Source organism: Triturus cristatus, chromosome 2_1, assembly GCF_964204655.1.
Source record: "Triturus cristatus chromosome 2_1, aTriCri1.1, whole genome shotgun sequence".
In the NCBI taxonomy this organism is placed as follows: domain Eukaryota; kingdom Metazoa; phylum Chordata; class Amphibia; order Caudata; family Salamandridae; genus Triturus; species Triturus cristatus.
This window is the reverse complement of record NC_140581.1, coordinates 97,185,952-97,203,164: the sequence shown is the minus strand read 5'-3', so window position 1 is coordinate 97,203,164 and position 17,213 is coordinate 97,185,952. Positions and strand designations below refer to the sequence as shown.

Sequence of the window (17,213 nt, the reverse complement as noted above, 5' to 3'; positions counted from 1 at the left end):
AGATACGGAAAGGAATGCAAGTATCGCCTATGAAAAGTTGATGAGTCCATTTAAGACCAAGATTGAACCATTCTTTCCAAAAAAGGGTCCGATTTTTGATCTTAATACGAGTATTATACCAAATCGGTGATTGTAAGAAATGGGTACGGTCATCTAAACCATCTAGTGTAAGAGGATGAAGAGTTTTACGAGTATGTTTAAGAATAGGAAGGGAGAATTTCTGAGGAGTATTCGATATGGATAAAAAGTCATCAAATGAGAGAGGGTAAATGAAAGAGGATTCAATATCTACCCACAGAGGTATTGATAACAAATCAGTCGTATTTTGAGATAGTAGGGAAGAGGAATTCTTAAGAAAGAAGGAAGTATGGTATAATGCAAAATCAGGGAAATTAACCCCACCCAAATTTTTAGGTTGTTTAAGTTTGGAAAAAGACATCCTAGATTTTTTGTTCTGCCACAAAAATTTTGATAAAATAGTATATATTTGTTTGTAACAGGATTTAGGGATGTTAACAGGCAGATTAGATAAGAAAAATAAGATTATAGGGACCAACATCATTTTTATAGAATCCAATCTACCCCACCAAGATAAAAACAAGGGATGCCATCGTGTTGTGGAACTAATTAAAGTCGATTGGAGGATTTTAAGATTGAGCGATACAGTTTCCTTAATAGAAGGGGTGAACCATAAACCTAAGTATTTAATTTTGGTAGAATTCCAGTGGAAAGAAGAAGATACAAAATCAGCATGAAAACAATATTTATTTAATGGAAGAATTTCACATTTATCCACATTAAGTTTATAACCTGAAACAGAAGAAAAAGAAGAAACTTCTGAAAGAAAAGCCGGTAGAGAGGTCTGAGGGTTAGATAGAAATAAAAGAATATCATCAGCATACGCCGAGATCTTTAAGTGTTTATCCCCATAAGGGAAGCCAGTAATATTTTCGTTCATCCGGATTTTAGATAAAAAGGGTTCTAACGTCAAAATAAATAAAAGGGGAGAAAGAGGACACCCTTGTCTGACACCACGGAGAAGTGGGAAAGAGGAAGAAACAAGGCCATTAGCTAAAATAAACGATCTCGGAAAAGAATAAAGTAAAGAAATATAGGATAAAAATTTAGGGCCAAAACCAAACCAAGTAAGAGTTGAAAATATAAACTGCCAATTAACCCTGTCGAAAGCTTTTTCAGCATCCAAAGCTACAGCTGCTAACGAAGACTTATGGGATTGAGATTTACTAAGGACATTGAAAAAGAGGCGAGTGTTATCTGAGAGATGACGACCTTTAATGAAACCACATTGTTCTTTGCCAATTAAATGAGGTAAGATATTGTCCAAACGAAGCGCAAGGATCTTTGCAAAAATCTTATAATCTAGATTGATTAACGAGATAGGTCTGTAGTTCTTACATAATTTATTATCTTTACCCTCTTTTGGAAGAAGGCAAATCAAAGCTTCTTGAAAGGAACCCTCAGATTTTCGGGAAGATATAAAAAACAAGAATAAGCTGAGTAATTTAGGGATAAGTAATTTGGAAAAGTGGGTATAAAATTCTATGGTAAAACCGTCAGGACCTGGCGCCTTTCCCTTTTTAAGTGACTGACTAGCTGTAAGAATATCTTTAATCTGAATATCAGATTCTAAAGCAGAGAAATCAACATCTAAAGAAGGAGGTGGAGGGATGGAAGCTAAGTACTGATCAATGTCAGATAAAAGAGGAGTAGATTCAGGAGTATATAGGGATTTATAGAAATTAGAAAACTCCAAAAGAATGTCTTCATCTTTATGAAGCACGGCATTAGCCGAGGATACAATAGAATCGATTTTAGTACGTTCCTTTTTGATCTTGAGATATTTAGCAAGAAGGTTGCCAGATTTGTTCTGTGCACTATAAAATTTAGCACTAGACTTGAGTAAATATAAATTTGCAGAGTCAGTAGAAAGCTTATTGAAAGAGAGTTTAGCGTTAATTAATTCTTTCAAGGTAGATTGACTTTTCGATGAGTAATAAAGATGTTCCAGTTTTTTGATTTGTGAAGTAAGTGCTTGAGAGGAAAGAAAAGCTGCACGTCTTTTTCGGCCAACAAAGGATATAATAAAATCTCTGGAAGCAGCTTTAAAAGAATCCCATACAAGTTGAGGAGATAATTGAGGGGAATCATTTTCTTTAAAGAATAAAGAAGCGAATTCGAGAAAGGCTGGCGGGAACTTAGGATCTAAAAGAAGAGAGTTATTGAATCTCCAGCGTCTATTTCCTTTAATGGGAGGAAGTAAATCTAAATTCAAGGAAACTGGGGCATGATCAGAGAGAAGAATAGAGCCTATGTCCGAATGAGAAATGTGTTGAAGGAGAGCTTTAGAAATAAAAAGATAATCTATTCGGGATTGGGAGGAGTGAGCAGGTGAGTAATAAGTATACTCTTGTAGTGTAGGGTGACAAAGCCTCCAAGAGTCTACAAGAGCTCTTTGAGAAATAGCAGACATAAATTGAGAATGCATAGAGGACGGGACAAACCTGGAGCTGGAATTCCTGTCAATAAAGGGATCCACAATCATATTGCAATCCCCCCCAAAAATTAAATAATCATCAGTACATTGCATTAAACGGGAGAGAATTTGAGGCCAAAACAATTTATCTGGGGAAGTGGGGGCATAAACATTAAAAATGGTGAGAGGAATCTTGTTAATTAGCAAAGAGACCACAACCCATCTACCCTCAGAATCATTATCTTGACTTATGAGTTGAACATCTAAGCGCTTGTGACAGAGAATAGCAACGCCATTGCGTTTTCCGGAACCTGGTGATGCGAAAACATTGCCCACCCAACATCGTCTCAATTTAGTTACCTCAGTGTCCGGTATATGGATTTCTTGTAGAAGAACAATATCTCCTTTTAAGTTTGCAATATGAGACAAAACTCGTTGACGTTTGATAGGAGAACCCAAGCCTTTAACATTCCAAGATATAATGTTTAACGACATATTAGATCTTATTTAAACATATTCAAAACTGTTCGTAAAAGAATATATTGTGCATAAAGACAGAAGTAATCAAAAAACACATCAAAACATGAAAACAACTTCTTATTGTTGAAAAATAGCAGTGAGAAACAAAGAAGATCAAGAAACAGTGCAGAAAAAAGAGAATGAGGATAAGAGAAACATTGTAGACAAATGAGAAATATAAGAGGACAACCAGAGATAGAGAAGAACAGAGGAATGAGGAGAAAGGAGGGAAAGAGAGAGAGAGACAGGGAACAGAAGAACAAATTAAAGCTAACAATTGATAAAACAGTACAATAACAGAAAAACGTACCACAAAAGAACAAGAGTAACGGGGTAGGTGGAGCCATATGGGGAGGGCCACACTCCAGACGGGAGGACGCAGGACGCGCAGTACACAGAGAAACACCATCCAGGCGAAACGTAGAATATTAAATAAGGGGGTACGGAAACCACAACCTGGCAAAAAAGAAATAAAATAAGATAACAATTAATGTGAGAAGTGATAATGACATCAAAAACTTACGAAAATGACTGATACACACGAAGTGTACATTAACGGGTAAATACGCAACAAACACTACACGACATTTCATGGTTTAGAGATATCCATGGAAATTCCTTTACAAGAGTCCAAAAATTGTTGCAGGACAGCTGGATCTTCATAGTTGGTGGTTCTGTTGTTAAGAGTCACTTTAAAAAGGCAGGGGTGGAATAAGCCATAACGGGCATTCAAACTGCGTAGAGCTGGTCTCATATCTAAAAACCTTTTTCGACGGTCTGCAGTTATTTTGGCATAATCCTGAGCGAAGAAGAGGTTGGAACCGTTCCAGGAAATTTTTCCTCGTTGTTTGGCTGCTTGTAAAACCTTAAGTAGATCCGTATACTCCAGAAAGTACAAAATTACTCCTCTGGGTTTTGTTGATGAAGATGAAGAACGGGGACTCTGGCCCAAACGGTGTGCACGCTGTATATTTAATAGAGGAGATTCCGGAAGGCCAAGAAGTGTCGGAAGAAATGACTGAAAATAGGATATGGCGTTAGAACCTTCAAGACCTTCAGCCAAACCATAAATGCGCAAGTTATTACGCCTATTACGATTTTCCAATTGTTCAACTTGTTGCTGAAGACGTTCAACATCTTTATGGATAAGAGGGACCTTGTCAGCGAACTCCTGAACAGCATCAACACGTTTCTCCAGACCCTCCACCCGCTGTTCAGTGTGAGACCAGTTATCTTCTAATCTCAGCAAACGGGTGTTGGTTTCCTCCATATAGGGTTTGAGGGCACGAATCTCCTCAAGAAGAAGTTCCATTGAAAGAGGTGTAGAAGAGCCAGTGGGAGATGGAGGATTCGCTTTCCCTCTTTTCCTAGGGGTGAGGGGAGCTGAAGAGGGAATTTTAGACCCCTGTTTGGAGCCCAAACGAGTCGTAGACGAAGAGGAGCTTTTTACGGCCATAGAGTCACTGAGAGCTTCATCTGTAGTTTCTGGTAAAATAGTAAAGGATTGAAGTCCTCTAAAGAGGCACCAGCGGACTGTGGCACCTCTTTACGGCTGGTTCGGGATGTCGCCATATTGTAGAACTTGTTAGACGCAGAAATGCTGATGACGGCTACAAAAGAGCCAGACCCAGAGAGTATTGTACCACAAAGCAAGCTGGCAGAGGTACGGAGTCTGGATAAAGCAGTTTTAACCCACAAGTCCAGAACCAGACGTGGAGCAAAATAACTTGAAGTAATATAAATAGCACAGCTGGAATGTTCAAATATGAAGACCCAAGCGCATCCTAACACAGGACATCAATGAGGCAGCAGAAAAATTCTGGTTAAATAGTCATTTCAGGCGATAATACGCAACTTTTGAGGTAAAATATCAGGGAATGTAAAAAACGCCTGAAAAATGAAAACAAAATGGCGGCCGCGAGTGCATTTCAGCCGTTTTGAGGAGAAAAAGTTGTTAGGAGCTCACCAAACGGTGGGGAAGATATTGCGTTGCATCAGGATACACTTCCGACGCTGATATATGCACTTTCCGCGATCCAAAAATGAGCGAAAATATCCTGGAGAGGGTGGACTGTGTCACGGTACTACGGAGCTCCCAAAATCGGCGGCCATCACCGAAGACGCCGAAGCCACGCCAATATATTCCTAACTCTTCATCAGAGGAAACTCCCAGTGACATGCATTAGATCCATAATTTCACAATCTTCAAATAATAGTGGCATCCAATTCTTTATTAATGTTTAGACACCATCTTTAAAACATACAATCTTTAAAAACATTAACATATTTAGTATAATTATACCAAATAAATACCATACACTAGAAGCTCCAAACCCCTTCTATTTACACTAAAAAACATGAATCCAAACAATATTTTAGGATGCAAAATAGGTTGATATATGGGGTCCTAAGTCACAACCCTAACCAAATTCCAACCTCTAATCCTAGACCTGGCCCTTTTTATAGCACTTAGCATCACACTATCTTCAGTCCTTATACCATTTTAGTTAACGCTGCATTGCTAGTTCCACAAATATTGACAAATAACCCTGTTCCAAACTTCTATATTTTTTCTTTTATCATTACCTTTAAATAATGTCTATCTTTACATGTTCTCATTTTGGAATTGTCATTAGGGGATGTCTTTATTATGGCTCCTTTTTTAAATATTGTTAAGTATAAGGCGTACATTTAACATATAAGAAACTCCTGCAAAGAGAGAGCAAATATTCATCTCTGCAAAAGGCAGCCCCATGACAGCTCTCACACACCTCAAGGTGAGTTTACCGCTAGCCACCTAAGATCTTGAAAGCCAAGATGGAAGCAGGTGTGGATCTGTGACCTGAGACCTGCCTTCCCCCAGAGACATATTGCACTAGACTGTACAGTTGTGCACCCATTGTTACACTCTGCTGCCACACCAAAATCCCAAATATGAACCCATGGCCTCTTTGGGTGTAGCCTTGCTTAATTTGAGCTGGTGGTTGCTGTTCGGCCCCACCGGCACAATTTTTGGGGGGACAGTCACTTATTTTTCCTTATCGGATATTTACACAAAGCAAGAGAGGGAAAACACACCGAGGAGAAAGGAGGAAGAGAAAGACGAGAAAACTGTCACAAAGGGGGAAAGCTGGAAACTGACTTAGTGAATTAAAGAGGCCGACAGGGTTTGGTAGTGGATTAAAGAGGCACTGAATAAGCAACTTCAGCACCCCGACATTAAATTGTAGTGGCTGTGGGCTTCTGAGCAGAGTTTTCGGCACTGTAACTCATTTTTTTAATTCGTTGATTTGATTAATGAAATGGATGTGGAACGACCTCGTGATGGTTCTCCCCACAACCCTAGTCACGGTCAACAGATTAGGGCCGGTTTGATTAATTGCAGATCCCTCCCTAAACACGCTGCAGACATTTGGCTACTATTCGAGACTCATGATTGGGACTTACTGTTCTTGACAGAAACGTGGCTGAGAGAATGTTCTAACCCTGAAATCTGCTTAGCGGTCCCTACGGGCTATAGATTGATCAAAGTAAACAGGGCGGACAATAGGTTAGGAGGAGGGCTTGCAATAATTCTAAGGGAAGACTGGGAAATGACTTTTTAAATTGAAGGCCTGGGACCTATTGAGGCCATGGCCTTTCACATCAAATTCTCCAACAGATCCTCAATGGTGGGACTACTGGTTTACAGACCCCCCAGCACATTGGCCACCCACTGGCCAGCTCTATTCGATTGCATTGCTAACCTGTCCATACGTTACTCTAATTTCATCGTTCTTGGTGATTTTAACGTCCATATGGACAATGCAAGCTGTCCTCTAGCTAACCATTTAGAAGACTCCCTAAAGAGTTTGAATATGGCGCAAAAAATACTATACCACCACTCACGCAGCCGGCCATATCTTAGACCTTCTCTTCACTAATGACCCCCTTCTTAAGGTGGAAGAGTTGTTACCCGTAATATGGTCTGACCATATGATGGTCTTGTTTAGGCTGAGTCGGAAACGTGAGAGTAACCACAGTAGACCTGTGACAGAAAACAGGAGAAATTGGAAGAAAGTTAAGCTTCAATCCATGAAAGATGAACTACATAATACCTCCCCCACATTGTCTGGGAATCCTAATTTGGATACCTCCCGCGTTAATACATGGATCATTGCAGCCTTAGACAAATCGGCTCCGATCAGGTCATGCAAGGTGTTTAGGAACAAACCATCAGCACCTTGGTTCAATACGGAGCTCCGTAGCGAAAAGAGCCGATGTAAGAGACTCGAGCGAGTCTGGAGAAAGGAATATGAACCCACTGCTAAAGAGGCATATAAGGCAGCCCTAAAAAAATTCCATGCACTAAAACGTAAGGTGATGAGAGACTACATGGCTAAACAAATTCTGAATGCTGACAATTCATCCAGAGAGATTTTCAGGATAGTAGAGGGCTTTCTGAAACCTCAGGCCCTAAAGAGTACTATTTCACCCTCTCTGAATCTCTGTGAAGAACTGGCCGCCTTTTTTCAGGATAAAATTTTGACCATCTACTCCACCTTTCCACCAACTGAAAATCAGGATATGCCACTGATCAGTACAGTGGACAGCTGGACAACCTTCCGCCGATTTGAGAAGGCAACTTCTCTGAAGGAACTCATGAAAATCAAGTCTGGTTCTCCTCTAGATCCATGCCCGGCCAGAATCTTTAAACTTCTAGCTCCTCTTCTTAATGATACCTTGAACTCTCTTTGGAATACTTCTTTGGAAACAGGTATCTTTCCATCTGATTGAAAAAAGGCACTGGTCCGACCCATTCTTAAAAAACAGGATGCTGACCCTTCAGAACTAAAACATTTTAGGCCAATATCACTATTGCCAGCCCCAGCAAAAATCCTTGAAAAGGAAGTCCAGAGACAACTCTCAGACTTCCTTGAATCCAATAATCATCTACACGATTCGCAATCAGGATTTAGGGCTGGATATAGCACGGAGACTACCCTCCTGGAAGTCGCTGAGTCAATCCGTGAAACCCTTGATCTAGGTAGCTGCGCAATGCTGGTACTATTGGATCTATCTGCAGCGTTTGACACGGTCTCCCACAAGATCCTCCTAAATAGATTACTTTGGTTAGGAGTGACGGGGACCGTGTTGAATTGGTTTCAGTCATTCTTGGAAGGCAGGTCACAACATGTCATTCTACACCCCCATGTTTCTAGCTCTAGATCTTTGGCGCAGGGGGTGCCATAGGGTTCGGCACTGAGTCCGACACTTTTCAATGTCTATCTTGCGCCCCTCGCCGCAATCATTGAGAAATGGGGTGTGCGAGTTGTCTCGTATGCAGACGACACGCAACTGATCTTTTCTTTTAAGGAACATTGTGAAACAGCTTTTATCAATTTTAAGCAATGCCTATTAAATATCTCCTCCTGGATGACTGAGAATTGCCTAAAATTAAATACTGATAAGACTAAGGTCCTATTCTTTAATCAACCTACGCCTCCACGGACGGAGCTGTGGTGGCCAGTAGAGTTGAATCCACCTCCGATACCGGTAACGGTGGCAAGGAACCTAGGTGTCAGGTTTGACACGCACCTGTCTGGCAAGGCTCAAATCATGCATATCTCCTCCCAATGTTTCTGGAGACTGAAGAAATTACGGAGATTTTTACATTTCCTTCCAATGAACTGTAGGAAGGTAGTGGTGTACGCCCTAATCACATCCCAACTTGACTACGCTAACAGCCTGTATATTGGCCTCCCGGATTACTTGATGAGAAGACTGCAGCGTATCCAAAACTCTGCAGCCAGGCTATTGAGGAATGTGCCTTTACGATATCACATTTCGCCTCATCTACAAAGCCTACACTGGCTGCCTGTAAGGAAAAGAGTTCAGTTTAAAGCTCTCGTATTGGCTCATAAAGCAACTAGAGGGGTAGGCCCTCGCTATCTGAAACAGAGACTGCAGAAATATCTTCCGCCAAGAACTCTTAGATCCTACAATCAAAATCTTCTGATTACTCCACGGTTTAGAAAGGCTAGGACAGGTGGACGTGCATTCTCCGTGAAAACGGCAATGCTATGGAACACTCTACCCAATGCTCCCAGACAGATTGATAAAGAACTCCCGTTTAGAAGGGCCCTGAAGACCTGGTTATTCAGGCTACCCTAGAGACTGCTGCAATCCTCTCTCCGCCGCATCTCTTGTGCCTGTAGGACGTTAGCGCCGGGACACTTCCGTTGGAAGTAGCTGTCGCGCTTTATACATATATTAATAATTGATAATAATTTGTTCACAAATTATGCCCTGGGCATATTCCTGGTCAGGTTGAAAAGAGACCCAGGACACCTTGAGGTAGGCAGGTGGCAAGGCAGAACCTCCCTCCAGCATCCCCAGGAACCCTCTATCAGAAAACACTAACCTTAGCATCCAGTTTCCTCACCTCTTCCTATCAACTACACACAGTATTGTATGTTCCAATGTCCTTAAAGGAAGCTGCAGTACAGCAACTCTTCAAGGAGTCGCAAGCGGATCTTCCTGATGAGTTAAATTTCAAATTACTGTCAAATGTTATGTACCTACCTAAACCTATGTCGCACGAGGCGTACCTGCAGCTTTCATGCTATGTCACGAACAACGCCCTTCAGCAACCAGTACAGACCAACACTCATTGAGTGGAATCACTGATTGCTGCAATGCTCCATTGCATAAGATTGTTGTCCACTGGAGCAGGTGTTGGCAATCTGTTTTTGCTTGATCAGGCATCAGCATTTGAAATTGTTAACCACTCTATCTTTCTAGACAGGCTTTAAGGCATTGAAATGGCTCGCTCTGCAGTAAAATGGGTCTGATCCTTTTTCACAATAATGGTTTTATGCAAAAGCACTTCCACATTTTCTCTCCATTTTCATGTCATGTGGGTGTAGAGTCCCTACCCGTCAATGTATAGCTTCTTTCTTTTGTAAAGTATATTCAGTCTTCGGAGTGATTTTTATAAATTGTGTTGATGTCTGCTCATCTTCAATGAGTGGTTGTGCTTTAACTGCCGGGAATGGTTGTGGCAACAGAAACCGCCAACAGCAAATGCATCTTTTTTGCATGGTCACCCAAGATTGTTTGCAGTTTCTGGACCATTTTGTGGTGGCTTTAGGTCTCCATCCCTTTATCACTTCTAAACAGTAATCAATTATCAATGCTGCCCATATATGTGCTGTACAGTTGGAACTCACTCTTTGACCTAGTTAACTTCTCTATGAACTATTGTACAGCGCACCTATAGCATGGAAAGTTAAAGGTCAAATGAGGAGTGCAGTGTATATTTATCCACCACCCACAAATTTGACAAAAATATATTTCTGTCAGGAGCCCCAATGTGCTTTGGGGAGTCTGCAGTTTAAATACATTGCATTTACAGTGACAGGCTATGATAGAAAAGGCTATTTTATATTGATAAGCCTTCCCTAAAGTGTGCCTTGTAACCCCGTAGGGTAGGGTGCTAATAAATAAATAGGGTGCACTACATATTGGCGCTAGTGTACCCTCACTATGAACTAGGCTTAGTTGGAATTAAAAACTGCTTAGGGAAGACCTAAAAATTGCTCCAAGATGATTTACTGCTTAGTTTTTAAACTGTCTATTTACTACTGAAATCAGAGGTTTGGTAACTAAAGCAGAATTTTTTTTTTAAATGTACTTTAGGCTGCCTGTTAGAAATGGGAGCCTCTTGTGGCAAGTAGGGACCCTTCTTCCCAGTCAGAGTAAGGGGTATACACTTCTAAAATAACCCCTGCTCACCCACTTGGTAGCTTGGCATGAGCAGACAGGCTTATCTCAGAGGTAGTGTGTAAAGCATGTGTGCACACATACAGTAATACAGTGAAAACACTACAAATGGACACCACACCAGTTTAGAAAAATAAATAATCTTTATCTAAACCAAACAAGACCAAAACGACAAAAATCCACAATACAGTAAACAAAATGTACTTCTTACAAGGTAAAAACAGTTCAATCATAAACAAAAACAGTCTCTGGGAAGGTGATGTGTTGGTTCCTTACTGTCACGCAGGGGAGGTGATGCATCGGTTCCTTACCGAAGGGGAGGTGATGCATCGGTTTCTTACTGCGGACCCGATGTCCATATAGATTTGGCGCCCTGGTGCGATGTGTGGGGATCAGGATACGTCGGTTCTCGATGCGGTGGAAGCAGCAACGGCGCTGCATTAGTCTCTCCAGCCGCGGTCCCACGATGCGTTGGTTCTTGCAGCCAAACAGCAGGGCCTGTGTCGGAATCAGTGCGGTGATCTCAGACTGCGTAAATCGGTGCATGCTATTCGGCGTGCAACAATTTCTCCAGCCGCAGGCAGTCTCTGCATCAGTTTCTTCAGCGGCACGATGGTGATGCGTGCAAATTATTCCCGCACATGAGTGATGCATTGGAAAGAGGTGCAGATGCATCGCGCTTCTCATATCTGCGTCTCTTTTCCAGCTCCCAACAGCAGGAACAACTTCCAGAGGCCTAACTCAGCAACAGGCACCTCTTGGCAGGTCAGAACCCCCAGCAATGAAGTTCAGGGGAGCTGGTGATGAAGTCTTTGTATCCCTGAGACTTCAGAACAGGAGGCAGGCTCTACCTCAAACCTTTGGAGATCTTCCTCAAGCAGGATACACAGCACACAGCAAAGTGTTTGTCCTCTCCTTGGCAGAAACAGCTACTGCAGGCCAACCCCAAACAGCACACAGAAAAGGTGCAGTACTTCTCCTTCAACTTTCCCAGCTCTTCTCCTTGGCAGAGGTTCCTCTTGAGTCCTGAAGTAATCTATAGTTCTGGGGTCTGGGTCCCAATATTAATACAGCATTTCTTTTTGTTCTTCTTGCGGCAGAGGCTCTTTGCTCAGTTAAAACCAGTTCTGTCCTCTCTGGTCCAACTGCCTGCCGGGAGGTGGAAACAGCATTGTGTAAGGCAGACCAGGTCCATTCAGGTGAAAGGAAATCTCCTTTCCCTACTCTAAATGCAGCCCAGGTCTATTCACCCCAGCCCTGACTCATCCAGGAAAGGCAGGACACACCTCGCCCCCCCCACCACCCAGTGGCTGCCTACAGTGAATGCACATCCCCAGCCCCTGTCACTACAAAGCCAGACAGTCAATCCACAACCCAGCAGAGGCACACAGATGCTAAGCAAGAAAATGCCCATTTTCTAAAAGTGGTATTTTCAAACACGGAATGGAAAAATCATCCTTACTAAAAGATGTATCTTTCTATTCTGAGTTCAGGCATACTAAACTTTATCTTCCTATCTGGTCCAAATGGGAAGTTATCTTTATAGTATATTATAAATAAACTCCTATTCTATCCTGTTGGATAGATATCCTTTCAATAGTGAAAAACTAAATTCACTGTAGTTCACTATCAGGACATGTTACACACATAAATACACGTTCTACCTTTCACATATACTGCATCCTGCCCACAGGGGTACCTTGGGCCTACCTTAGGATTGACTCACATGTAAGAAAAGGGAAGGTTAGAGCCTGGCAAGTGGGTGCACTTGCCAGGTCGAAATGGCAGTAGAGACTGCACACAGACACTGCAGTGGCAGGTCTGAGAACCTTTTGCAAGGCTGCTTGTGGGGTGGCACAATCAGTGCTGCCGGCCCATCAGCAGCCTTTGACTTACAGGCCCTGGGCACACACAGTGCACTGTACCAGGGAGTTAGTAGTAAGTCAAACAAGCCAGTCACCAATCCATATTCACATTTTACAGAGGGAGCACTTGCACTTTAGCACTGATCAGCAATGGCAAAGTACCCAGAGCATCTGGACCAGCAAAAACAAAATTCAACACACAGCAAAAATACAGGAGGCAGAGGCAAACAATTCAGGGCTGAAACCATGCCAAGCATGCCAGGTTTAACACTGCCTGAGCTAGCACTGACTTAAAATCTATTCTGCCACCCATCACCACCTCAAGAGCAGGAATATACAGCTTTGGCTGGGAAAGTTAACAAACCTGGCTCAGAGAAGAATGTCCCGCCTCTGAGCCCGATATAGGCCAATGGTGTCAATACCTACGAGGGATTAATTTTCCGGGAGTGGACAGGAACAGTTGTTAGAACAAAGGGCAGCAATACCACTACCTCTTTTGACTTGGAGATGCCAGGGAGGGATTCTACTGGTCATCCCCAGGACCCTCGTAGACAGTCAAGCTCCAGCCACAGTGGGGGTGATAGGGGAGGCAGTTTTGACTGTGCCAAGTAGAGAGTGACCAAGAAGTGGAAGACAGACCTGCCTGTTAAAACAAGGGATAAAAGGCCATTTTATAGTAGGGCAAAGTGTAAATCCAGCAAAAGGAAGTGGGGGCTATAAGATTATTTTTATGTTTGAGTGGTAGATCATTGCCCATAACTGATTTGTGAACACAATAAATCTGGCACCTCAACCACCGCTTTAGAATTTTCCTGGACCTTGGAAGACTGCCTGAAGAAGAGGGCCCTGCTGGAAAAAGAATCCTGACTTATAAACTCCTAACACTTGCTGAAAGAAGACTCACACAAAGGCTCAAGGACTCCTGAACTCTGCTGACTAACAAGGCCTGGAACTACTCTTGAAGGTTCCTGCTGCCGAGACAAAAAATGCAGATGAATTCCAGACTCCAAGAAAGTCTAACTTACTAAAGAGTTTGAGACCATGGAGGAGATCTGGCTGGAGAGAAGCCATACGTTCGAAGGAGCTAGGGGCTGCAGGAGTGGCCAGAGGAAGCTTTCCCAGGATGTGGAGACTAAGTGTGATGGTAAAACATGTAACCAGGACTACGTGCTTGATGTATCTAACCTCCACTCCATGGCAGTTGGCCTGAAAATGCACCTAGGTCCTGGTTTATCACAAACAATTGTTTTCCCTTTCTGCTTGAAAATTTTGAGGTGCTTTTTGGCTGAAAACTTAAAAAGTGATGACACCAATTCCCCTTAATCTATTTTGTTGGTCGTCATATCTTCTTACTCATTAAAATTGTTCCTAGTTTTCTAAATTAGTTTGAGAATTTTATTCTGCTGTTTTGTTTACTCTAAAGCTGTTGATGCTGTTCGAATGTAGCACACACTTCTTTGATGATTGCCTGTGCTTGTACCATAGATACTTTGGGATCAGCAGAGATTCTCTCAGAATTTTGTTTTGGCCTAACCAGAGTGGGTTTACTGAGTTGGGAGGGGTACTCCTCCCAAAATAATAAACCCATTTCTGGCACCATCCTAATGCCTATAAGAAATTTGGGCTCAATGCGGGAAATGGGTGGAGTTCTGCACAGTCTGATGGGAGCTGAGCGAGTCAAAGCATGATGGGGTTAGCAAGACAGTAAGAAAAATGTAAAATTGGATACTCTAAAATAAAACTGATTTTGCAAAGTAAAAATAGAATGTAGAACCAGGATGAGAAGAGAGTGGAAACTCTGTTGGGGTTTCACCAAATAGTTCAAAGGCAGCTTAAGACAGTATTATTTGTAAGCGATTTTAACAAAATGCATTGACATAAGTGGTTTTACTCAAAGATGTAACACTACTTCTGCTTCCTTTCAGAGTCCAGTTTGTCATTGGATGACTTCTTGCATTACAAACACCAAGTGCACAAGCAACTCTTGGAGAAGCAGATGAGCGAGGAGGAGGAAGAGCAGGTTGTGCTGCAGTTCTCTGCTCTGGACCCCGACAAGAAGGGACAGGTAGAGTGGGCAGACTTCCTCTCCCATGAGTCCATCCAGCTGCTTCAAAAACTCCGCACACAGGTCAGTCTGAGAGACTTCTAGACAGGTTGAGTGAACAAACAGCCATCTAAAGATCTATCTGGTAATATAACCCTCACTTCCAGATACACTTACAAGTCGACTCACTGTGCGGAAAAAATTGAATAGTAAAAGTGTGCATATATTCTTCCTTGATTTAAGTGAAATGTTGGTAAACTTAATCACAAATTACATGACATGCACACTGGAGTATATCGAGTGAAAATTGAGTGCGAGTACATAGCTCGAGTTAACAACACTCGAGATACCAACAAAGGGAATAGTTCATGAAGAAAATATCTCTTGTGATACTACATTTCCCTGAACCTTGTGAGATATGTTCTGCTCAAACCAGTCCTCCGCAGCAAAATATTTAGCAAAATCTTCAAATGAGGTAATTTCCATGTTGCTTAATTCACATAATGCAAAACTGTGGACATCATGCAAATTAAGCAAGTGAATGGAAAAAAGTCTACAGAGGACTAGTTAATAGCATTCTCTCTTTTTGAAAAACACTGAATTTGTATTAACTCCTAATTGGTCAACATCTAACAGGGAAAATCCTAGCCAGCGTTGAGGATGGGAAAATCATCACAGCCACATATCAGGATGTCTTGTTTAACATCATTTTTTGAACATTGAGCACTTTGGACCACGGATGGTGTGGATTGTCCTGTACCTGAAAGTTCTCATACGGTCATCATACAGAATCCTCCGCTGGTCCTATGGACCTTTGGTTGTCAGCTGAAATCGTACAAAAGGAGCTAACATCATAACTACATTTCAACTGCAGTGAAACCAATTTGATTCCACAATAATGACCGTGAGGATGATATCTTCACTGTAAGGGGTTATTAGCAAAATTTAGTCAGATTACAACAACCATCAATTAGTAAAGTCAATGTATACAAAGGCAGTTCATAGACATATAATTATGCAATCTAAATTTGTATATTATAAAGAAGAGGATACAAAATATAACAAGATACAAAGCATAGAATGAAAGGTAAATTGGTTCCCTGATCTAAATAAAGCTTTGGCAAGGGTAATTTCAAAGAGAAAAGTGGCAGCATCAGAGAAACCGCAATATAAGGTTACTTCTCATGGATGAAACAGGCATTCAACCATGAGGCTCAATACCCTGGACAGGGGGAATCTATAGAGTTGAGAAAGGTCTTCTCTCTGCTAAGTAAATTAAAGATAGGATCTGGTAACTGTTCTAAGAAACCACACATAGCAAAATGTCCTTGAAGCTCCATCCCACAGACTCTCTCTGGGCGGTCCAGTCAGAAGATGAAGTTCTTTGGGGGAAGGTAAAGTCTCCAAGTTTCCAGAGTCGAACAGCAAATGTACAGAAGTCTGGCCTGGAAGTTGTAACAATCAGCCTTGCCTGGAACAGGATGCTCCCATCCCTACTTGCTTCATGCCCACGGCCAGAATTTAATTAGACAAGCTAAATCTCACAGTTCTCTACAATAAACAATGACTATATTCTTACTAATGAGCACGCCTCGATAAGGCATCTGCATTGAAGAGAAAACATGAAACTTGCAAGGCATTTATTACAAAAACATCTCGAGTTACTGAGGCCTGGGACCAAAGTCATGCCATCCACGAGAAAAAAGATGGTCACCTACAAACACAGTTATCATAAGAAAATATGATTACAATTTGATTATATTTGTGGCTCTTACTACATGTAAATGCAGCCACCTAACAATTAATTACTAAAACAGACACAGATTTAACGTTGTTATAGAAAAGGTGTAAATATGATATTCTTGTGCGTGATCTGTTAAATTGCACCGCACCACCACTGAGGGCCAGACCTTTCTTTTAAACTCAATTGAAGTCATAAAATGACTATTCCCCGGTGGTGTGCTTAGAAAATAGCGAAAGTCTGCAACGCACTCAGGTACACATTGTTAGAAATGGGGTTTCTGTTTGGCTAGGGTTTGCACCTTCAGCCAGGCAGAACCCACCAGAGCAAGTAGGTTACACACCAGAGGTAACCTATGCTCACCCCCGGTAGCTTGGCAAGAGCAGTCAAGCTTATTCCAGAAGCAATGTGTAATGCGTAACACGTTTGCCCAACCTGCTCACACCAGTGACACAATAAAGACACCACAAAAGAAAGTCAACACAGGATTATATAAAAATATTGCATATATTGTACATAAAACATGCACCAAACGACATGAATCATAAAATAATGTGCATACTATGCAATCCTGTGACAATACACACTATGCTGACAATGCAAAGCTTATAAAGATTTACATCATACATCAGGGCATGAAATGCAGCAGATTAGGGTAGGGAAACCATATAAATCAACAAGTCCCCAGAGGTACCGATATAATAAAGAACACCATCAACACATCATCAACAGTTGGCCCATGTAAGCAAATGAACCCCTATACCCCTATTAGCGAGGTTACAGTAA

The 17,213-nt window shown here is 41.8% G+C and overlaps 1 protein-coding gene across 2 annotated transcripts in view; it reads left to right on the top strand.

The window, feature by feature from the left end:
- The window catches only part of PHF24 (PHD finger protein 24), a 477,165-nt gene that overhangs the window by 412,074 nt on the left and 47,878 nt on the right, over positions 1 to 17,213 (top strand). For both annotated transcript variants that reach the window (XM_085628310.1, XM_085628303.1), the window contains exon 5: positions 14,568 to 14,770. In XM_085628310.1, coding sequence (XP_085484436.1) covers positions 14,568 to 14,770 — 203 coding nt within the window. The remainder of the gene's footprint in view (positions 1 to 14,567; positions 14,771 to 17,213) is intronic.